This window comes from Chionomys nivalis, chromosome 5 (assembly GCF_950005125.1).
Source record: "Chionomys nivalis chromosome 5, mChiNiv1.1, whole genome shotgun sequence".
In the NCBI taxonomy this organism is placed as follows: Eukaryota; Metazoa; Chordata; class Mammalia; order Rodentia; family Cricetidae; genus Chionomys; species Chionomys nivalis.
In genome coordinates, this window is record NC_080090.1 from 41,623,687 (window position 1) to 41,649,366 (window position 25,680).

A 25,680-nucleotide genomic window follows, 5' to 3' on the forward strand; every position below is an offset into this window, starting at 1 on the left:
CCTCATAAGGCCTTATAGGCTCATGACAGAAAATGTACAAGAAAGAAGAAAGAACAAAGAAAGGAGTGCTAGGTTGCTAGATTTCTTGTGCACACACATGTGAGGCCATTAGATAACAGATGATTTTCCCACAATGCTGACATATTGGCTGTCATCCCTTTCTCTAGATACAGCCCCCAGAGTACAAGATGTAAGTGAAGAAGGGGAAATTAAATGTGGGAATTACTTTTCCTGCTGTTCTTCTTCCTTGGCACCCAGTGCCAGGAGTACCAATTATTGTTTCATTTTACAAGATTAATTAAATGTAAATGTCTAAAGATAAGGTCAAAGATCCACAAAACAATACTGTTTATGTGAAGAGAGGTGAATGCTGATCAAGAGATAATAAACTGTACTGTCACTTGATAAAAAATGACAGATAATATCTAATTCAAAACTTGATAAAACAGTCAATATGTTAAGTGATAAATACAAATTGTGGCTGACTACCTCTACTAGGGCTTGTTATTTTTCCTGTTTACATGTAATATTAGTTTATCAAATGAGAACACACGCAAATTACTACATCATTGATACTTGGGGAATACTAGAATGCTCACACATATCAGACATTATAGGTTTCCTCTGGTACAATAGATGCTACTCACAACGTGGGGCTATATACTATAAAAAGGAGGTCTTGATCCAGAGAATATCTGAGATTTACGAGAAGGGTAAGAAGAGATCACAGGGTGTTTTTTTTTTTTTTAATGACATTAGTCGAAACTCAATAGTCATACTAAAAGTAATTATAAATCAAGCAAAATGGAGAAGTATTCCTGCTTAATGTGGCAAAAACTCCTGACATTATTCAAGTACCAAACTGAAAGTGAGGTAATTACAGGTTTCCTTTGGGAAAGTAGTTATAAACCGTACTGCTGAGTACAAATAACATTGATAATTATTAGATAAATGAGTGGCTGAAAAATGAAATAACCATTAATTGAAAATACGAAGCATTAGAACACCACTAAAGAGAAAAACTCTGTTGGCTGAACTAAGCCATCTCAAAAAAGGTCCAATTCTCCAATAAGTACATGGGATTTTGACATCTCTTTTACCTGCCAAACATAAGGTTTGCGATGTAATAGAAATCTTTTCATAGAAGCAATATATATCAAAATACAAAAACAGAGCATGAATACACAGAGGTTGGATCAAATAATCCACAAATTTACTAACAGAAGATAAAATACAATGGGGAGATATTTATCACAATGTAAGCTGTTCTGGGATTCTAAAGCATTTGGTTTTCCTCAAATGATTTACAAACTCAGTGAAGACCAAAGCAAAACAAAAACAGCATCTTCTTTGAGTATTGAAAAAGTAAAAAAAATCACCCCCTTCAAAAGCTAGTTGTTAGTATTAAATGCACATGCAAAGTGCTTGAGATAAGACAGATCTTCCATGCTTTAAAGTAATATTTATACCTACAATAAATCCTAAAGGGAGGTCAGGTATTGATTTTTAGTATCCCTAGAAAGTTGTTACAGGGATTTTCAAAGTTTGACCAAAACATGAACAAGTTTAAACTTTCAATTTTAAGATTTAAATATCATTAGGCTAGCATGGGATGCTGAATATACTTTTGATAGACAAAAGGGACCAACGGAACAAGTATTCTAATTGATGATTTAGTTGTACAGCAGGAAAGACAAACATTTCATATAGGTGGACACACTCTAGGGAATTCTATAAATCTTACACGGTGATGACTGTAATCTGACAGAAGGGACATCTTACTTTCACTAAAGGCCCAACCCAGAACTGTGAGGGAAGAAATAATCACAGTATTTTTTCTTCCCTGAAGCAGCTGATCCTGACAGGAAGCAAGAGGAACTTACTACAGAACATAAGACAATTTCCCAAGCATTACCCACAACATTGACTCCTCAGAGCATCTGCAGGGGCTCACCTTTCTCAGGAGCAATGCTGACCCTCTGGCTCCTTCTGTCTTTCATTTCCAACTGCAGAGGTGGGTCTGCAATTTCTTCCTCACTTTCAACTTTTTCCTCCTGTTGGTTGCTAGGCACTCTAACTCAGTTTTCACTCTGAATTTAGACCCAAGTCTGCATGGCATTCAGTACTCAACCAAGAAAAAGACTGGCAATGCTCACAGTTCAGATCCATTTCTGTCTCCAGCAAGAACATATTCTCTTAAGACTAAAATGTTGCCCCCATCCTCTCCTTCACACTTTTCTCTCCCCATCTCCCCTTACCCTATCCCACCCCAACCCCAAGATTCCAATTTTTTGCCCAACAATCTTGTCTACTTCCCATAGCCAGGAGGATAACTATATGTTTTTCCTTGGGCTCACCCTCTTATTTAGCTTCTTTAGGATCACAAATTATAGACTCAGTGGCCCCTATCCACGGCTAGAAACCAATTATGAGTGAGTACATCCCATGATCTTCTTTTTGGGTCTGGGTTACCTCACTCAGGATAGTATTTTCTATTTCCATCCATTTGCATGCAAAATTCGAGAAGTCATTGTTTTTTACCGCAGAATAGTACTCTAATGTATATATATTCCACACTTTCTTCAACCATTCTTCCATTGAAGGACATCTAGGTTGCTTCCAGGTTCTGCCTATTACAAATAGTGCTGCTATGAACATAGTTGAACAAATGCTTTTGTCATATAATAGGGCATCTCTTGGGTATATTCCCAAGAGTGGTATTGCTGGGTCCAGGGGTAGGTTGATCCCAAATTTCCTGAGAAACCGCCACACTGATTTCCAAAGTGGTTGCACAAGTTTGCATTCCCACCAGCAATGGATGAGAGTACCCCTTTCTCCACAACCCCTCCAGCAAAGGCTATCCTTGGTGTTTTTGATTTTAGCCATTCTGACAGGTGTAAGATGATATCTCAAAGTTGTTTTGATTTGCATTTCTCTGATCGCTAAGGAGGTTGAGCAAGACCTTAAGTGTCTTTTGGCCATTTGAAGTTCTTCTGTTGAAAATTCTCTGTTCTGTGAAGGAGAGGATGGGGGGAACTTGGGGAAACGGGATGATTGGAGATAAAGGAAGGTTGGATAGGTGAGCAGGGAAGCACATATATTAGTTAAGGGAGCCACCTAAGGGTTGGCAAGAGACTTGAACCTGGAGTGACTACCTGGTGCCAGGGCAATGTCCCCAGTAAGTCAGAGGTTTGTGGTCACATTGACTGTCATACCCCTCTGGAAGCATGCAAAGTAACTCCTGGGAGCATGAATGCTAATCAATAGGAAGAAAACTTCTTGTTAGGCATCAGCTCAATTTCTCTGCATTCTATATGTGATAGTGAAAGGTTATCTTTGACAATAGGGCCTCAATATCAGTTTATGGAGAGCAATCAATAGCTTTGGCAGTAGCCTACGATGTTATGGGACCCAACAATTAAGCAATATATAACCCATTCCTGGCACTGGAGGCTTTATTTGGTGACACAAAATGTATATTTGGGGATTTATCGCCCTCAATATGACCCCATTCAGATCCATTTCTGTAACATGAAGGGGTCCTGTTTGTTGTTGGGGTTTTTGTCCCACCCAGTACCCCACAACTGTTTAGCCCCAAAGAAAATCACACATAGGTCTCCATAAATTATAAGCTGATTGGCCCATTAGCTCTAGCCTCTCATTGGCTAACTCTTACATCTTGATTAACCCATTTTTTTGATCATGTGGCTCAGTACGTTTTTTTAGTGGGGCAGATCACATCCTGCTGCTTCGGTGGTCTGGGCAGTAGTGGGAAGAATCAACTTCCTCCTTCCCAGAATTATCCTGTTCTCATTACATCATTTTTATTTTTTGTCTGGTTTTCCCACCTATACTTTCTGCCTGGCCAATCAGCATTTATTTAAAAAATGATTGACAGATTACAGACAATTCTCCCGCATCACATTTCATATACATATATATTTTAGGAAGCTTTAAGTAGCAATTTAAATTGTAGTTCACAGCTAGATAGGAGGGTATTCTTGGGTTGTGACATTGAACATTAGGGTGCACACAGAAAAGAGATTGAACATTTCATAAAATTGGAGGGAAAATGTTTAAAAAAACACTATATGAAAATAATAAGAATAAATGTGCTTAAACTGATTGAAACTTTGTACAGTATGGATATATATGAATGATTTTACTGTGCCCCAACTAGTGTACTCATTTTTGTGTTCTTGGGTATTAAATAGATTAAGGAAATAATACTTCAAGGGACTTTTTTTTCCAGAATGTTATGAAAATTACAGACTTACAACAGTGAAAAATGCATGTCACTACATATTCATATACCATTTCAAAATATCAAAGCATTTCAATCAAGGTTCATCCAGTGTGTAGAATCTCTTCCCCACAGATTCTCCTAGATAACATCTTCTGTCATATTGCACAGCCAATGGCAGCTGGACTATGTGGATACCCTGTTGTGTATTCAAGCTGAGCTCTGGGCCAGGGAAAATGAGCCACATTTCAGTAATGTCACATAGATATGATTTAATACCTATCCCCTGTGCCTCTAAATGCTGACCTTGTACCAAAGAGAAAGTTGCTGCTTCTTAAGGCATTTCTCTTCATTATGTTTTAACACTCCAGGTGTAAGGTAAAGAACCTAATAATGGGAAGCAAAAGAAAAATCTATCCTCTAGAAATAAACTTGTGAAATCAGAAACTTTATTGAATGACTGCTGTGTGGAAGGTACACTTCTAAAAGTAGACCTTTCTCTCAGTCTGTCCGCTTTTCATCATTTGAATTGATTATCAGTGCCTTTTGTTTAGATTATGTTGCTTTTTTAACATTTTTGACTTTGAACAGAGTATTTAACCCAGTTATGCAGTATGACTACTAATCCAGTTAGACTTTAAAAATAGATATATTGTATGCTTCAGATCTGAAATCCATTTATCCCTATCCTTTGTTCCTCTACTTTATATTTATATCTTGCTGTCCTTTATCCTCACTTTCTATATTATAGTTATACTTAGTGATACTTGTTTTAAGGATTATCTTTAATTTCATAATTCATATACTTTATTTAGAGGCTCAGTTAAATAATTCAGTACAATTTTATTGTGAGTGTTGGCAGACTCGAAATCTACCAATACTTGCACTATCACATCCTATTACTTCATCCAAATTTAAATGAATGCATTTTGAAGTAGAAAAAAATGCAATAAAGAGAATTATATGTGGCAGTATCTGGTACTTTCTCCCTTCACTGCTGTCTCCAAACCTAAGCCTTCCTCTGCCACTTTTTTTCTGTACTAGTGCAGTAGTTTCTTGTGTACCAAGCCTTTTTCTAATCTATGTTCTTGCTGCTGCCTCCCACATAGCTGCCTTCCTCTACCCCATGATCTTACTGGTGTACATGCCTCACTGCATCCTTTAGCAAACCTCCTAGGTATCTCCTAGATGCATTGTTTTCTTCTGTCTTTATTACAATCTTAAGTAATAGTTGTGTATTCATGATTGTGGAAACACATTTCAACAGAGAGCTACATTTGCTCCCCACTTCAGATACTACCCCTCTGTCAATAGCCCCTAGAGCAATAATGCTCAACCTTCATAATGCTGGGACCCTTTGATACAGTTCTTCATGTTGTAGTGACCCTTCCAGTGGTACAATAATTTTTGTTGCTACTCCGTGACTATAATTCTGCTACTGTTATGAACTGTAATGTAAATATCTGTTTTCCGATGGTCTTAGGTGACCCCTGTGAAAGGGTCATTTGACCTGCATAGTGGTCAAGCCTTAGAGGTTGAGAGCCACTGTCCTTGGGGTTTATCAGTGTCAGTTAGTACTAGTGTTATCTCATGGGCACCTGTACTGCACAAAAACAGTTAGGAAAATGTTATTTTTATAATTTCTTTTAAAAATTGATTTATTTTACAACCCAACCACAGCCTCCCATTCCTCTTCTCCTCTCACCCCCTCCTCCAACCTGCTCTGTCAATGACTCCTCCATATTCACTCAGAAAGTGGCGGGCCTTCCATGGGTATCAGCAAAGCATGGCATATCAAACTGCTGTAAGACCAAGCACCTGCCCCTGTATTCAGGCTGATCAAGACAGTCCAGCATGAGGAATAGGTTCCCAAGAACCACCCAAAGCACCAGGAGCAGGCCCTGCTCCCATTGTAGGACTCGCAGGATTCCAACAAATAGACCAAGCTACACAACTGTCATATTTATACAGAGGGCTTAGGTCAGTTCCATGTGGGCTCCCTGGCTGTAGGTTCAGACTCTATGAATTCCCATGAGCTAGACTAGCTGTTTCTATGGATTTTCTTGAGATATCCCTGACCTTCCTGGCTCCTAAATTCCTCCCCCCTCTCTTCAGCAGGACTCCATGAACTAGGCCCAATGTTTGGCCAGTGGTCTCTGAATCAGCCTCCATCAGTCACTGGATGAAGGCTCTCTGATGACAACTATGTTAGTCACCAAACCAATCACAGGGGATGCCTGGCAGCAGTCAAAACTTTTCTCTTCATAACCAGTTGGTTCAGTTTCACCCTAAATTTTTACTTACGGATTCTCTTACATGATTCATGAAAAATATTGCCTATCTATTGCTTTTTAATCAAACAAAATTTTTACTAATATATCTTCAAACTAATTTTTTGCTATTCCTTTCAATTTACTTACCAAACCACTTATTAGTGCACTGCTACCATATATTAGGAGAGTAAACAAACCCCAAATGTAATATTTTTCTCATGTAGTCATGAGACGAAGTAAAATGTAACAGGTAATTCTTTCATTTATATTTAATTTTCAAAACATTATCCTTTTAGTGTAAAATATATTTTATTGAATTTTATTGATTGAGCTCTACATTTTTCTCTGCTACCTTCCCTACCTTTACCCCCCCCTTAAACCCATACTCCCAATTTACTCAGGAGATCTTGTCTCTTCCTACTTTCCATGTAGATTAGATCTATGTATGTGTCTCTTAGGGTCCTCCTCATTGTTGTCTAGGTTCTCTGGGATTGTGATTTGTAGGCTGGTTTTCTTTGCTTTATGTTTAAAACCCACTTATGAGTGAGTACATGTGATAATTGTCTTTCTGTATCTGGGTTACCTCACTCAAAATGATGTTTTACAGCTTCATCCACTTGCCTACAAAATTCAAGATGTTGTTATATTTTCTGCTGTGTAGTACTCCATTGTGTAAATGTATCAAATTTTCCTTATTCATTTTTTGGTCGAGGGGCATTTAAGAACTCAAGAAATTGGTCATCAAAAAAACAAATAATCCAATAAAAAATGAAGTAAAATTTTTTTTTTAAAAAAATACAGTCTTTAAGAAGTCAGGTGTGATTCTAATAGGTTTGTGTTTAAAGGCTTATGAGACCCTACTCCTCATACTGGGTTGCCTTGCCCATTCTTAATAATGGGGGGCAGGGGAGATTAGTCTTACTGCAACTTGATATGCCATGTTTTGTTGATATTCTTGGGACACCTGCCCTTTCCCAAACAGAAATGGAGGAGTAAACTCTGGAGTGGGAATAGAAGGGTGTTGCACAGAGACAAAGAGGGGAAACTGTGGCCAGGAAACAAAATCAATCAATCAATTAAAAACAAACAAACAAAATAAAACAAACCTCAGTCTTTGAAATCTGGTATGTGTTGCTTCCCTATTGGAGCTGTAAGGCACCTACTCAGAACCACCCAGTATGATGGTTAGTTTTAATGTCAACTTGCCACTAGTTAGAATCTCCTGAATATGAAGTCCCACAAGAAGAATTGTACCAATTGCCATGATTGATCTGGAAAAATGTACTTTCCGTGTGGATAGCATCTCCTGGAAACAGCCAGATGATAAAACTCTTGGCAGAAGATTTGCTTTTTGATTACTCCCCTGCCCCTCGGCCACTGAGTAGATTTACTCTGCTGCTGCTGTTGCTGGTGGTGATAATGATGGTGATGATGATGAAGATGATAGTGATGACAACGATGATGATGTTGATGACAACAATAATGATGATGATGATGATGGTAATTATGATGATGATGATGATGATAATTTTTTCTAGATAGAAAAACCAGCTTTTCCTGGTTTCCAGAGTTAACTATACATCAGCATGTCTCCAGGAACCTCTCAGATTTTGGGTACCAGATTGGGACTGCTGAGACAGGCATCCCTTGTAGACTTAGGCACTACTGGGATGTCTGCCTTCCCAGTGAGGGATTCCTACAGTGGTACTATTTCACGTGTCAGATTCTTTCACATGTTTGTCAGACAGCTCAGTAAAACCAGTTTTATCTTTTGTAAATTCAGGTACTGAGTCCAGGGACATCAGAGTACCATCTTGGCGTTCTTAGTCTTATTACTAGACCACTTTAAGAATAGACTCAAACACTTGTGCATGGACAATTTATTAAAATTTAAAAACTCTGTGAACAGACAAGCTGTAAATCTCTGCAGCTGCCTTGAGAAGGAGTGAAAGAAACACAGTCATGCAGTTTGCATTAAGTAGGCATGGAGGTCAGTAACATGGTGCAGGTGGTATCATTCAAAAGAAAAAGACAGAAGCAGAAGAGAAGAAAGGTGAAATTTTGTCTGTCTTAATCATACTCAAACAGGCTGACACAGTAGAACATCATGGTGGATCATAGGAATGGCAATAAAGATGGGAATTCTCAGAGAAAACAGTATATTACTTCATCAAGGCACCAATTATACCTCCCTACCTCTTTAACATAGTCAGCTTGACCACCTTTGTGAGAGACGGTTGCGTGGCCAGGTAATTAACTGCCCATATGTAGTAGCTCTTTAAGAGATACTGATATGCCTTCAACTAGAAAGAGATTCTATTCCTTTCTGTAACAGCACTATCTTTTATTTACTGTTTTTTGTAAGTGGACCTATTTTGTGTTTTTCAAATTTATACCTAAAAGAACATTAAGAAGCTTACTGTTTCATTATTTCTACTAGGCCCAAATCCTCACTGCCTTCTTTTACAACAGCTAATCTATCTGTATCCTACTATCCTCACCCAAAATTCCAGTTCCCATTCTTCTGTATTAGCAGAACATTGGGTCAGACATCTCACTTTCTCAGGGGGTTCTCTCCTCAATTTCCTCCCATCTTCATTACCCTTGTGAAAACAAGGTGATCTCTGTATACATACCATTCAAGTGGGAATTGGTGTTTCCATAAATGGACACTGAACAAGAAGAATGAATAGAAAGAATCATTAAAGGTTTGTTTGGCGACATGAGCATGACTTTATATACCTAAAATATTCTCTCTGTAACCCCATAGGTTTAAAATGCTAAATAACAACTTATCTAATTTAGAGACTGCAGGCAGAAGGACACAGCTTCAGCTCAAGTTTTGGGTAAGAATCTCAGTCTCTTTCTTAATCTGTATATAGTTTGACCTTATGATAGAATTACACATGCTTTTATGTTCTTAAATTGCTTTTAATAAAATAGTACGTATGTATGTAGGTATTCACACAGTTCATTGTTTTCTGTTTATATCAGAAAAGAATTTTTGAAGCCTAACTTTCCTGCCACAATTTCACCTTTACTACTTTACCCATAGAAAGGGAGCCCTACCCTGAATGCAAGTGGAACATTCTGTGGACCTAGGTACTAGACTAAATCAAAAGGAGAAAGCAAGTGAGGGAACCTATATTCATCTCTCTGCTTCATGTTGTTCTGTGTTTGCAACACCATGCTTGTCACCATAATGAAGCATACCACGTTTAACCCATAAGCCAAACACACCCTTTCTGCCTGTGTATGCATTATATATTTTGTCAAAACTGTGAGAAAATAAATGCAATAAATATTTTAAATATGGTAATAGTTTTACCTCTAGAACAAGTTGACCCCAAGGCCTAAATATAATCCATTTTAAGAATTACAGCTATAATAGCATAGTAGGTTTGCTTGTAAATCTGCTCTTTTCATTCCCAGTGACTAGCAGTTTTTCATCTAGCATGGATTTACAGTGAGTATGCTTCCTGTGCACAGAAAATATCAGTCTAAAGAACCAGTGTCATGATGATTTATAAAAATGATTTTCACAGAAATGAGCTATTCTGGAGACTTTTAGGGATTGTCAGAGGAAGAAAAGGTATGGCTGCAATGAGTTGTAAAAGCTGAACGTGAATCGGGAAAAGCAAGAAAATAAGAAAACATGATCAGACCTAACAACCGAATGCCTGTAAGATAAGAATGGCTTATAAAGAAACAAACAAAAAACCACAAACTCAAAATTAAAGTAAGAATTTCACATAAGAAGGAACTTATTTCACTTTAGTGAAGATGAATTTAAGTTATGTGGACAAAGATTAAAAAGTTCATTTAATATGTGCTGATGACTATGGAAGGAAAATAAGAAAACTATTTATACCATCAAAGGTAAACAGGTATAAGTTTCATACAGAATTTCCATGTTTCTGGAAGTAAATCATCCTCAATGGCTGTGGTTACAAATTGAGCGCAGTAGTGTGTCTTATTAATTCAGAACTTACTGTTTCCTTTTTCTTTTTAAAATTTTACATCTCCTTCTAATAACATTTTTAATCTGCCTGAGAGATTTCCTTCATCAACTGTTTCTCAGAATTGTGCTTCATATTCTTGATAGTCTCTTGACCACAGAATGTCTTTCTCTTCTGTCTGAAATGATATTTTCTAAACATAAAATTCTAAATCGGCAGTTCTTTTCAGTGACTTAAAAAATATGCCATGATACTTTGGCCTTTTCAAAATCTTCGTCAGGGTTGTCCAAAAGATGCCAAAAATAATAATATAGGCTATTGTTGTTTACCCTTGAATACCTCCCAAAGGTTGAAGGTAAGTTTGTATTACTAAAGTAATGATGCCTTGCAGTGACAGGATTTGGAGGATTCTAGCTGGATGGATCTGCAGGCCTCCGCCCCTAGGAGCAGCTTTCATGGTACTAGAAGTTGTCATGCTAGCTGCCAAGGGAGGGAAGCAACGGAGAGTCCTACCCATTTGTGAACTCTTTGAACCCCAACAATTACCAGCATTACAAGATATCCCTGAAGGTAAAATGGCGGCATTCATATATTGGTAGTTACCAATAACTGTCTAATCGGAATAAAGAACCATTCAGCAGGTGGGAAATCATATCTGGTACTGGAAACCTGATCAAATATCTAGGAATAGTGAAGTCATGGATCTTAGAGAGAAATCTACTACTGCCACATAACTAGAGAGCATAATTCCTTTTCCTTTTTATTATTTTTAATTAAAATTTTTCATTTCTTTTATATGCAAACCATTTTTCCCTCCCTATTCTCTTCCAGTTCCCTACAGTCCAATTGCCATCTAACCTCCCATCCATGCCCCCTCCATTCAGAAAGTGGTAAGCCTCCCATGAGAGTCAACACAGCACAGTGTATCAAGTTGAGGCAGGACCAAGCTCTTTCCCCTGCATTAAGGCTGGGTGAGGCATCCCAGTATGGGAAACAGATTCCAAAAAGCCAGCTTATGTACCAGCAACAGGTCCTAATACCACTGCTAGGGACCACACAAACAACCAGCTACACAATTGCCACCCACATGTGGTGTGCCTAGGTGAGTCCCATGAAAGATTCCTAGATGTAGGTCCAGAGTGGGTGAGCTCCTACCAGCTCAGGTCAGCTGTTTCTGTGTGTTCCCTTGTCACGATCCTGAACCCCCTTGCTCATACAATCCCTCCTCCCTTTCTGTCAACTGGACTGCCAGAGTTTGGCCCAGTGCTTGGCTGTGGACCTCTGTACAAGTTTGCAATCCCACCAAAAACTTAAAGTTCTTGTCATACAGATCTTTCACTTTCTCGGTTAGAGTTACCACAAGATATTTTATATTATTTGTGGCTATTGTAAAGGGCCTGATTTATTTCTCAACCTATTTACCATTTGTATATGTGAAGACAAATGATTTTTTTTTTTTTACTTAATCTTGTATCCAACTACAATACTGAAGGTGCTTATCAGCTGTAGGAGCTTCCTGTTCGGATTTTTGGGTCGCTTATTCTATCATATCATCAACAAATTGTGAAAGTTTGACTTGTTCCTTCACATTTTTTATTCTTTGTACTCCTTTGGTTGCCTTATTGTTCTGGCTACAAATTCAAGTGCTATATTGAATAGATAAAGAGAGAGTGGACGGTTTTTTTTTTTTTTCCCCTGATTTTAGTGGAATTGTTTTGAGTTTCTTTCCATTTAATTTGTGCTAGCTTGCTATATGTTGCTTTATTTATGTTTCGGTATGTTACTTGTATTTCTGATCTTTCCAGAACCTTTATCATAAAGGGATATTGGATTTTGTCAAAGGCTTTTTCAACATCTAATGAAATGATCATATTTTTTTTCTTTCAGTGTGTTTATTTGGTGGATTACATTGATATATTTTTTGTTTGTTGAACCATTCCTGCATCTCTGGGATGAAGCCTACTTGATTATCATGGATGATTTTTTTTTGATGTGTTCATAGATTCAGTTTGCCAGTATTTTATTAGGTATTTTTACATCAATGTTTATGGGGGATATTGGTCTGTAATTCTCATTCTTTGTTTCATCTCTGTGTTGTTTGGGTATCAGGGTCACTATGGCCTCATGAAAGAATTTGGCAAAGTTCCTTCTGTTTTTATTGTGTGGAACAATTTGAGAAGTATTGGTGTAGACTCTTCTTTGAAATTCTGGAAGAATTCTGGGCTGAAACCCTACGACCTTTTGCTTTTTCTCTGTTTGTTAGATTTCTAATAGCTGTTTCTTTTTCCTTAGGTGTTATAAGTTTATTTAAATTGCTTATTTGGTCTTGATTTAATTTTGGTATGTGATACCTATGCAGAAAATTTTCCGTTTCTTTAAGGCTTTCCAATTTTGTGGCATACAGGCTTTTGAAATGTAACCTTAATGATTCTCTGAACTTCCTTAATGTCTGTTGTTATGCCCCCTTTTCATTGCTGATTTTGTTAATTTTTATATTCTTTCTCTGACTTTTAGTTACTTTGGATAAGGGACTGTCTATCTTGTTGATTTTCTCAAAGAACCAACTCTTTGTTTTATTGATTCTTTTTCTTGTTTTCTTTGTTTATATTTTATTGATTTCAGCCCAGAATTTGATTATTTCCTCCCATTTACTCCTCCTTGGTGAATTTGCTTCTTTTTCTTTTTTTCTTTGCTTTTAGGTATATTATTAAGTTGCTAGTGTGAGATTTCCCCAAATTCTTTATCTGGGCACTTAGTGCTAAGAACTTTCTTTTTAGAACTGCTTTCATAGTCTCCCATAAGATTGAGTATGTTGTGGATTTATTTTCATTGAATTCTGGAAAGTCTTTAATTTTTTTTCTTTAAACCTTTTTGACCCGCTGGTGATTCTAAATACTTATCCTTATATCCACAGATAACTGTAGTTCTCACTCCTCATCACAAAAACTTCTCTTTGCAGCACACAGACATATTTATAGAAAACAACTGGTCACAATACAGAGAATGACAGCTTCTTTGGTACCTAGTCCCAGTGGATGCATCTACAATATGTTTTCTGTACATTAGGCTCAGGGAACATCACAGAAACAGGGATGGAAATATCATAAGAACAAGAGAAACATGAAATTAGCTGCTAAATGGTCTCGCGTACAAATGTCAGGGAAGCTTCACAGATGATCCCTCATAAGACCTGAACATGGACAGCACCAACAGACATGCTAGAGTATAAGGATCCTGTGGGTCCACCCAGACAAAGAACTATAGGCAACTAAGGAATAGCGAGAGGAAACTTAAGTCTTCTCTAGCATGAGACCCCTAATTGATTACCCAGTAGAAAGTGGTCAATCCTGCTATACATGCATATAGACAACAATAAATGGATTCACCACTTTGTAATTATGTATGGGTGTATATAAACAATATGAACCATACCATTTTATTTATTTATTTATTTATTTATTAAAGATTTCTGCCCCCTCCCCGCCACCGCCTCCCATTTCCCTCCCCCTCCCACAATCAACTCCCCCTCCCTCAGCAGCCCGAAGAGCAGTCAGGGTTCCCTGCCCTGTGGGAAGTCCAAGGATCTCCCACCTCCTTCCAGGTCAAGTAAGGTGAGCATCATAACAGCCTAGGCTCCCACAAAGCCAGTACGTGCAGTAGGATCAAAACCCAGTGCCATTGTTCTTGACTTCTCAGCAACCTTCATTGTCTGCTATGTTCAGCGAGTCCGGTTTTATCCCATGCTTTGAGAGAGAGCACGAACAAAAAACTCAGGACCGCGAGGGGTGCACCCACACACTGAGACAATGGGGATGTTCTATCGGGAACTCACCAAGGCCAGCTGGACTGGGTCTAAAAAAAGCATGGGATAAAACCATTTTTTTTTAAGCCCAAGAATTTGAACTTTGTTAGGTTGCAACATGGAAGACGTTAAAGGGAAGGGAGATGTAATTATGCAATTATATTTAATATGAAAATAATGTATTTCTACTATGTTTAAAAATCTCTGTCACTCAACACTGGAATTTCTCTGGATTTTTCTTTTTTTTTAGTTTTCAAGAGTTTGTAGAGTTGGGTAAAACTTTTGGGAATTATTTTGCTTGCTTGGTGTCTACTTAGATTATTAAATATGTGAACATATGCCATTCCTCAAATGCCAGGAGTTTTGATCATTTATTTACATATCTGTTTTTGACTCTCTTCGTCTGAGCTGTTTCCTAGTTTTCTTTGTATATTCACATTGGATAATTTCTATTAATCCATATCTTAGTACACTGGTATGTTGTGATATATATAGATAGTCTAAGATTCAGTGCATTCAGAGTATTTACTTTTCTATTGGTTCTATAATTTCACACATGTTTATCTTTCTTATTCTAACTCTTGAGACTTTCAACATCCATTCATTTCACAACTTAAAACATTATCCTATATTTATTCATGTGTACCTGTATATGTGTGTACAGGTATGTGTATGTGAGTACAGGTGCCCTCAAGGGACAAGAAATGGAAACAGAGTCCCCAGAGATGGAGATACAGTAGGTATTTTAAAGGGTTAAACTAGTGACTTATACAGAAAATTTTATATTTTTATCTTGACAGGCATGACGACAAACCATCAAAGTATATGCTCAACTATGTTCATAGCAGCATTGTTTGTAATTGCCAGAACCTGGAAACAACCTAGATGTCCTTCAATGGAAGAATGGATGAAGAAAGTATGGAATATATACATATTAGAGTACTACTCAGCAGTAAAAAACAATGACTTCTTGAATTTTGCATACAAATGGACGGAAATTGAAAACACTATCCTGAGTGAGTTAAGCCAGACCCAAAAAGAGGAACATGGGATGTACTCACTCATATTTGGTTTCTAGCCATAAATAGACATTGAGACTATAATTCGTGACTCTAGAGAAGCTAAATAAGAAGGTGAACCCAAAGAAAAGCATATAAGCATCCCCCTGAATATTAACCTTCATCAGGCGATGAAAGAAGACAGAGACAGAGACCAACATTGGAGCACTGGACTGAAGTCTCACGATCCAAAGGAGGAGCAGAAGGAGAGTGAGCACGAGCAAGGAACTCAGGACGGCGAGGGGTGCACCCACACACTGAGGCAATGGGGATGATCTATCGGGAACTCACCAAGGCCAGCTGGCCGGGGACTGAAAAAGCATGGAACAAAACCGGTCTCGCTGAACATAATGGACAATGAGGACTACTGAGAACTGAAGAACAATGGCAATGGGTTCTTGATCCTATTGCATGTAATGGCTTTGTGGGAGCCCAGGTAGTTTGGATGCTCACCTTAATAGACCTGGATGGAGGTGGGTGGTCCTTGGACCTCCCACAGGGCAGAGAAACCTGCTTGCTCTTTGGGCTGAGGAGGAAGGAAGACTTGATTGGGGGAGGGGGAGGGAATGGGAGGTGGTGGCAGGGAAGAGGCAGAAATCTTTAATAATTAAATTAATTAATTAATAAAAAAAATCAGCAAGAAAAAAAAAAGAAAAAAAAAAAACAAACCATCAAATATTCTAGTACGCATATACTGTATGATAATTGTCTTCTAGCCTGCAAAGATTGTCACTTGTATTGGTTTAATAAAACACTGATAGGCCAATAGCTAGGCAGGAAGTTTAGGCGGAGTGATGAGAATAGGAAAATTCTGGGAAGAAGAAAGGTCATTCTGCAGTCATCACCCAGATGCAGAGGAAACAAGATGAGAATGCCTCATTGATAAAAGGTAGCAAGCCACGTGGCTAACACAGTCAAGAATTATGGGTTAACTTAAGATGTAAGATTTAGTTAATAAGAAACCTGAGTTAATAGGCCAACCAGTTTATAATTAATGTAAGCCTCACTTGTTTCTTTGGGAATGAACATCTGTGGGACCTGGTGGGACAGAGGCTTTTGTCAACACATATAGAATTTTTATACTTATTTTTGGAAAGATGTAGATTAGCCCCATATTTATTTTTAGTCCTTGGTAATACTTTAAAATGATATTCTTATATTATTTCTATAACAGAGTTCATTTTAATGTTATGTGGGTAAGCCATCTTGAAGCAAGGGCCAGAGAAGTGAATAGAAATACTACCCACGTGGGTATATCCTTCACTACACCAAACACAGAGTGCTTAATTCATTACCAAGGAGAAAAGCCTTAAGGTACATTTAATGAGCACCTCTACAAAGTTTCTTTAACTGCAGTTATTCAAAGAGTCATGAAAACCCATTCACTTACCTTTAGCCACAGAGTAGTAAATCACTTCCAGTACATTGCATATCATTGGTAAATCATTGCAACTGTGTGTGATGAATTACTTCAATGTTGGAGCTAAAACTTGTTGGTTACTTTCTACTGTAATACACATCATTAAGGAAGCTTTGGGAACAAACAGATTATTTTAGCTTATGTATTGAAGCAGAGAAGGCATGGCAGCCCTTATACTTGTGAAAAGCTACTTATCCAAGATGGTAGACTATGAGGAAGGTTGCTCATATCTCAGTATGGTGGATCATGCATGGGACAGTCCATAAACTTCAAGTCTGTTTCATTGGGCTCTGCAGATGCTAACTTGGTCCCATGCCCACAAGGCCCCACAGCCCATATACATATACTGAAGCAGTGCTGGCAGTATAACAGATATAGCCTACATCACATGAGTCCCTGAAGGACACATCAAACCAGAACATAAATACATAAGTGTCAATTTTGTCCATAAACTTTTATTTTTCATTCTTTCTTTCACATTTTCTCTCTCTCTCTCTCTCTCTCTCTCTCTCTCTCTCTCTCTCTCTTTCTCTCTCTCTTTCTGTCTTCCTTTCTTCCTTTCATTCATTCATTCTTTCTTTCTTCCTTTCTTTCTTTCTCTTTTTTTATTTTTTGTTTTTGTTTTTGGGATAAAGGGTTTCTCTGTAGCTTTTAGAGCCTGTCTTGGAACTTACTCTGTAGACCAGGCTGGCCTCAAGCTCACAGAGATCTATTTGCCTCTGCCTCTGCCTCTTGAATGCCTGGATTAAAGGTACATGGCACCCCTGCCCAGATGAAGCTTTTATTTTCTAATATACCGTACTTCTAATAAGAAGAACTAGTCCCTAGCCACATGCTGGTAGTGAATGCCTTTAATCCTAGCACTTGGAGGGTAGAAGCAATCAGATCTCTGAGTTCAAGACTAGCCTGGTCTACAGAGTAAGTTCTAGGACAGCCAGGTTACATGGAGAAACCCTTTCTCAAAAAAAAAAAAAGCAGAAAAAAATAGCTAGTTTGTTGTTTTAATCTTATTGCATTTTTTAATTTGTCTTCATTTTCAAAGTATTTTTAAAAGATTTTTATTTTATGTGTATATTGTGTCTACATTACGTCTGTATATGTCCCACAGTTTATCAGAATGCATTTCGTCATGATGCTTCCTTGCTTCTGGCACCTCAACCACTTAAACAACTCAGCAGTCACAGAGAAGCACATAGACTGGTGGAGCATTTTAAGCTAGTGTACTTGAAGCAGCAGAAATAATAGAGAACTTTTCCCTATCCACTCCAGGTTCCTTTCAGATTTGTGTGGATTTGGAAAACTGCGGATGGTGAGGAATGGCTCCGCGTTTGTTTTACATACGCGCACTGAGGGTGAATGAGACCAGAGAAGAATGAGCGCAGCTACCGCTGTAGCTTTCACACCCAGTTACTGGATGATGAGAACGTGGCCTGAATTTTAAGAAGCAAAAAAATTGGACTGTTTGCCTTTTCAACAACAATTATTTTTGCATGCCAGGCTTGCCTAAGGAAGGGAAAGGCAGCCTGTTTCCCAAGTGGGATTTTTCTTCCTTCAGGACCGCAGTTATTACACCCAAGTAACTCCTAGTACAAAGCGTAAAGCATAGACAGTCCTCTTTTAAGAAAATTTGCTTGAAATATTTTTGGAATAACTCAGAAATATAAAGACAAGGCAGGAGAAAAGTGACTTTTACTATTGAAGAGAATTACAATAAAGTCTCTTTTAGGCATTTATCTCTACACTTCCCTTGCCATTCGTGACAAACTGAATTTTATATACCACATAAGATATAGATAAAGTAGTACTTTGATAAATTGTTTTTTGAAGAAAACTTTGACAGCAGTGACTTCTGTATTAATTTCAAGTTAAACAATTCAAGGAAAAATGAAAATAAGTGAGAGAAATTTTGTGAGTTCCAATAAGAGGATTCATTGTTTAGTAATGGATGGTCTGTACAGATGCAGACCAGGGCAGGTAAAGAAAAGCATTAGAAACTCCATAAGTGTCATGGTAGAGTGGCTAGAAATTAACACTGAGTCAAGAATCAGTTTAGTATAAATTGCTTCAGATACACCTGTTCCTGTTACACTTAGCTGCTTCCAAATCCCAGAATATAATGAGACTTTTAGATTTAAAACCATAAAGCGATAGAAAGGCATTGGAAAGGAAATGTAAGAGAACAATAGTTTTGTGGCTTTGCAAAAAATATTGATGATTACATATATGCACGCAGATATAGATAATACTATAATAATAGATGTATACACATACATGAACATATGTGCAAGCATACATAATGATAATATATTAATATGATGGCTAATACAATATAGTATTTTAGCACATTTCTGTGTGTGCATGTGTGTGCACATTGTAAACTATGCAATCTTTGTATCTCCTTGTATAAAATCTGTTCCTCCTTCTTATTGGTTTTCACACAGCTTTAGTAATACTCACTAGTCCCTCTTACTTTAGATTCCTCTTTTAGCTATTACTCCTTGGGACACCTAATGTTTCTATCTTTATCCTTAAATAGCTAGAGTCACATATCCATATCAGCACACAGGTTTTTATACTCTTTAACATTCATTTAAGAAAATTTATTCCTCTAAATCTTTGGGTTTCTGTGACTTAGTTTCTCCACCAAGTTCCCCAAGTCCCTCTTATGTGTTCTCCAGCTTTCTGTGAGCTTTCTCTGAGCAGTCAGAAATACAACATATGCTTTCCTTAATGAAAGTCACACATCTCCATTGGTTGCATTTGAAACTCAAATAAAAACATAAGATTCATTCAATGTTATCTGTGAATGTAAATCAAATATTACATGTTTGGAAAAAATCAGAACATTACTTATTGGAAGAATAGTAATATAAAAACATATTCATATGAAATATCAGATATGAGCAAGCCTGTAAAGTTCCCATTTTAGCAACAAAAGCTGGAGCTGTGTTTAACCAAGTTAGATCTGCTTCATAACACTGGAATTATTAAAGAGGTGGACTCAATTCAAACCTATTACCACATTGTTTCCACTAGATAAAATAAAAGTGTTCCTAGGTCATTAGAAAGCAAGATGCAGGTGTGGAGATTGCTCAGTGGGTAGAGCACTTCTGTAGTACTCTAAAGGTATGATCACAGATCCCCTGAACCACATAGAATTAAAAATGATAGTGTGTGTTTATGATAACCTTGCTCCTCCAGCTTGATAGGAGGCACAGTCAGGTGAATCCTGAGGCTCCTGTGCCACTCAGTGTGGCGCACACAGCAGGAAATACACTTGTAACTAATGAGGCAAGAGGCAAACACCATCACCTGGGCTATCCTCTGACTTCCACATGTGTGCTAAGGCAAATGTGTGCCTGCACTTACACACTTGAAAATACACATGTGTGTAAAAACTCCTTTAGCCAGTAGCCTTTAAGATACCAGCCAACTTGCACGTGGCCTTTTATAGTATAAATTCCAATGCAAAGTGTGTGCTCATTCTCTCTTCTGGCTGGTTCCTGTTTCTCATTTGTGCAGAGGAACAGGAGTCTACCCCTAAATAAATAAATCTGTGAGTCTACCCCTAAATAAATAATCCTTTATTGTACTCAATTTTGATCTAGCATGGGTTCGTTTTTTAGTGTCCATCTTCACATATGTATGCACACACACATGAGACTTTTAAAGAGAAAAAAAAATCAAGACAAAAGGGAATGATTATACTCACACATCACTGAGGTTTTCGTACATTCACACGAATGTTCTATCAATAGGAGAAATTGCAGCCACATGTAATGAAGAATCCTGTACTACAAGGGACCCAGCGTCACAGCCTAACAGCCTCTTTGCTGGAAGTAGACTGATAAAAAAGCCACATCATCCCAAATGACCTTCTTCCAGCCCAGGGGTGAATTTTTAGCTCAGATCTTGTTACACCATGCTCTTTGTGTACTATCTCTTTTCATAGCAAAGGTACCACAAACTATAACTCACTTAGACTAACAATAACAGCTTTGCCAATTAGAAGTGTGGCATCTAGAGAATCAGATTCACAGAAACCTATCTTCTTGGCAACAACAATGATTTCAGGAAATTATTTAACATTAATTCTATTTCATTTTCTCCTCATTTAAATTAAATGAAGCCACATGGTAACAGACACATCTGCAAACAGTAATATATTACTTTAACAACATTTTTGTATTTATCAACGTGCATATATTAGGCCATAAGTCCCAGTCTACCCTGCCGTCTCATCTGCTTTTTTAAATAAATTTGTTTTGCAATATAGCCATGTCTAAACCATGGAACCTGTAGCTGCTTTTCCTACAGTGCCTAAATTAAGAATTTGTTACAGAGATTATACAGCCCTAAAAGTTCAAATCATTTACCATCCAGCCCTCAACCAGAAATTTTTGCTGACCCACAAATCTATAATACTCCACTTGTGGTCACCTTATGTCTTTGGAGATCAGTTTCCTATCTCCATTCATTTCTATACACACCACTTAATGGACCACCAATGGCACAGCCCTCATCTGGCATTTATTTCTACATTCTCTGCTTTTATTCATTTGGGGGCAGGTGCCTAAAAGTCCTCGCGATCCACAACTGAGCCCCCTTATTGAGAGACTGTTGTGTACCAGTTATTATATACCTGGGGTATAAATGTCTGCATAATAAAATGGAATTAAAATGAATTTTTTTCCTAATCAATCGCTATTTCTTTAGCTAGTAGTTCATTTCAATTCTGAATATTATTCCTTGTAAAACATCCATATCAGCACGTAAACACAATAATTACTCTATAACTCTGAGTTGTTATGACACCTAAGCTACTAACACTAGCTTCTTAAACCTGCCAAGTATACAATAAACATTCAAAGAACCTTTTATTAATAAACAAGTTAATTAAAAGGGGGAGTGATTATTAACAAAGGGAAATTTATTAGTCAGTTACTCGGACTAAATTGTCAAGTCAACCCGTTATTTTATATCTCTTGTAGACTCATAATCAAGTTTTCTTATATTTAACTTGTAAGCTTCTTGGAATTGAGTCTCTAGACTTTTCCCTCTAAATTAGTTGCTGTCTCCTTTCCCACTTACCTAGAAAATCCCATGAAACACTGTTCTAGTTTGTTTCTCTGAAAAAAGTTACCCAGGGATGTTACTACCCACAGAGAACTGGACATTCCTATACTAGTTAACAACCAAGAAAATACCCCACAGATAAGCCCACAGGCTAGTCAAGTGCCAGCAACTGTTAAATTATGATTCCCTCTCCCCAAGTGAACTTAAGTTGACTAAAATAAGCAGCACAGATACCAGAATGTATGCCACAATTTCCATATCTTGTAACAGAAATCTATATTAACTACCTGAAGAACAGATTTTAACCTACATGCGACAGATACATAAAACAGTTAATAAGAAGACAAATGAACTGAATGGTTTTTCATAAAAGAATTACAAATGACAAGTAAATATACACAAGGACACACAGACACACACACATACACACACATGCATGCACAATTCAACAACCTTAGCCATAAGGGAAGTGAAAATTAACATTTCATTGAAGTTCTTCCTGAAACCACTTGGAATGACCATCTTTGAGACTACAAGAACAATATGTGGAGGATATAAAAACTAAGAACTCTTATATGGTGTAGATAAGAATGTAAATTTATATAGCCATTATGGAAATCAGCATGGAGGCTTCTTTAAAAACCGAGGCTATGTCTCAGCCTTCCCAGTTCTTGACATAAACTCCAAGAAGACATGGTCAGCAAGCCTTAGAGATATCTGCATCCCCATGTTGCTTCATCAACAGTAGCCACGCTATAGCACCAGTATAAGTAACATCCATAGTGATCAGTCAGTAGCTGGCAAATTACAATAGAGATCTATAACCAGGCAAGAGCACCCGCCTTTATTTTACCTGCTTCATATAAACGTTCTGTGAATATCCTGTTTTCATTGCTAGTGTCAGATCTTTACTAAAAATAGGACTGAAATTTTAACTACTAAGAGAAAATTCCATCTTTGAAAAGAATGCTAGGGCCTGGCAAGATGGTTCATCAGTCAAAGACACGGTGTTCTTATTTAGGACCTGAGTTTGATCACAGTATCTATCAGACAGCTAATAACTACCTGTAACTCCTGCTCCAGAGCATCCAATGCCTCCACGTGTACCTGCACGCAATTGTATATATGTACACAGACATAAACAGATTTAAATAAAATTTTAAAACATAAAAAGTAAAACAAGGATATTTTCCTTGAAACTTAGGGGAATTAGTAGTACTGTACTGACTGGTAAGGAAATCTGAGATCCGATCACAGACCTGGCTCTTCCATTTTACACACACACACACACACACACACACACACACACACACACACAGGTGTATGTGCACACCCATGCACATAGCAACAGTGTGCATGTAAAGTTTCAGCAAATGACAGCAGAGAAAATAGAACGATGTGTTTCAATAATTCCTGTAAAAAATATTTAGTATATACATTATGTTCATTGCTCATGGTAATTCTTATCTATGAGGAGCTTTGTGACTGGAGAAGGCTACTTTGGGAATTAGTGATTGCAATGTAGAAATGAGGGCAGAAGTGAAAACTATCTTCTCGGTTCAGTTTTTAAAATACACTAAGATGATAAAATGTTAACAGCTATCAAATTTACTACTCAAAGAATATGGTCAATAGACCATCAATATCAGAATTGCCCAGGAACTTACTAGAAATATGGAATGTGTCCGGCTTCTCCCTATATTTGTAAAATCAGCAATGGACATTAGATTACTTCTTGTCATTTAATATACTTTAACATTGATGAAACTCAGCCTGAAGAACATCCACAGACTAGTGTTGCTGGAACCAAGAGAAAAAGTGAATTACTTTAGTAAATACACAGTACAGAGAGGAAGGTGCCGCTGGTTTAGGAATAAGCCACAGCACTGAGCTATCAGAATCTTTTATGTTTCAAATATAATTTGTATTTTAATAAAATTACAAAACCAGAAAATATCTTAATTATGAATAAGGACATGGAACCAAACATGGCTTCTTCTGGCAGTTAAGGGGAGCCGATAAAGAGAGCAATAGCCAAACATTAGTTGGAGCTCAGGAAACCCCACAGAAGATGGAGAGGAAAGATTGTGGGGATCAGAGGGGTTAAGGATACCATGAGAACATGACCCAGAGAATCAACTAAGCAGGACTCATAGGGGCTCACAGAGAATGAAGCAGCAATCATGGAACCTGCAAGGATGCGCACTAGGTTCTCTGCATCCGTGCTGTGGTTGTTTAACTTGGCGTTTGTGGGACGCCTGACAGTGGGAGTGGGAGTGGCTCTGACTCTTTTACCTGTTCTCGGGACCTTTTCCCACTACTGAGTTGCCTTGTTCAGCCTTGACATGAGGGTGTGGACCTATTTGTTATGCCATGATTGGTTGCTATCCATGGGAGGCCTGCTCTTTTCGGAAGGGAAATAGAGGAATAGTCGGTAAGGGAGAGGGAAGCAGGGGAGAAACTTGGAGGAGTGGAGGAAGAGAAAGCTGCAGTCCATCTGGACTGTAATGTGCTGTATGAGAAAGGAGGAAATTAGAAGAAAATAAGAAGGGCAAAGAGATCGCTCCATTTGATATTTTTGCACATGTGAGTGTGCATGTCCCTGTCCTAGGAGCGCTGTTATCTCCTGAATAAAGTAAAACATACCAGCTGCGTTATGTACTGTTTATAAATGCAACAGAAGCTCAATTTAGTTAACAGGGATAGAAATACAATAGAAGATCATTCAGAGGCTTACAGCTGTGAGCCACCCAATGTGGGTGCTAGATCCCTATGTACTCTTCACACTGATCTTTCCAGTCCCTATTCAGGACACTTCAAGACATGGATATGTTACCTCCAACAGACGTAGATATGCTTATTACTGAATTGCAAACATGGCACATTCCTCCAGTGACTACGACACTGTTGTTGTTTGTTCTTTGCTTGCTGCTGATTCATGGTTAAATCTATGGAGCATCACTCTGGAGAACACGCAAAATCCAAAGCTCTGAATGTTATATGCCTTGATTGTCTTGTGCACAAAGACTTGCAACTGTATGGTTTTGTTTCATTGTGGTATATTCCTGACTGCACAGAGCATACTTGGATCATAATACAGTCCCTAATTACCAGATCTTACTCATCTCTCCCCACAGCTCTGGACCCACATATACATCAAGGTGTCCATTGTTTTTTTCTTGTCATTTTTTTCTAGGTTCCACAAACAATATAAAAGATGCTACATTTGTCTTTAAGAGTCTGGCTTGTTGTGTTTAATATAATTAGCTCAACTTCTACACACTTTCCTGCAACCATGATTCCAGCTTGTCTTACAATAATACATATCTGCCTTGGACTCCAAATTACAGGCAACTTCATGTCCAATGTAATTACCAATCTAGACACAGATGAGGTGCAATCCTAGTGCTTTTGATACAGAGGAATCCAATTACCTCAGAATATTTGAATAATTTTTATGATATTAAGTTGTCAGAGGTTCCTGAGACAGACATCAACCTTGACACCATCAGATGTACATTCAAGGAAGGACAGATAATATTTTTGCTAATTTAACTTTAAAACTTTATGACTATACAAAATAATGGACTGCATTTTTAAATGTATTTTCAAGTGTCTTTAATGTACTCTGATTATAATGTCCCCTCCCATTGTCCTTATCGAATAAGCTCTCCATGTTGGCTTCTGTCATCTTTGTAGAAAGTTCTCTTCCACTTTGCCACCTTTATTTCTAACATTAAGTCCCACATATAAGAGAAAACACCTGGTATTTGTTTCTCTGAGTTTTTCTTGTTTGATTTAATGTGGTGATATATAATTTCATTCATTTTTCTGCAAATAGCATAACAC

General features: G+C 37.7%; 1 protein-coding gene across 3 annotated transcripts in view; it reads right to left on the bottom strand.

Moving 5' to 3' along the window:
• Window positions 1–25,680, bottom strand: part of Znf385d (zinc finger protein 385D) — an 887,297-nt gene that overhangs the window by 825,756 nt on the left and 35,861 nt on the right. For 2 of the 3 annotated variants that reach the window (XM_057769820.1, XM_057769818.1), the window contains exon 2: window positions 9,153–9,188. The exons of the other annotated variant lie outside the window; for it this stretch is intronic. In XM_057769820.1, the coding sequence (XP_057625803.1) occupies window positions 9,153–9,188 (36 nt within the window). The remainder of the gene's footprint in view (window positions 1–9,152; window positions 9,189–25,680) is intronic. 3 annotated transcript variants of the gene reach the window in all.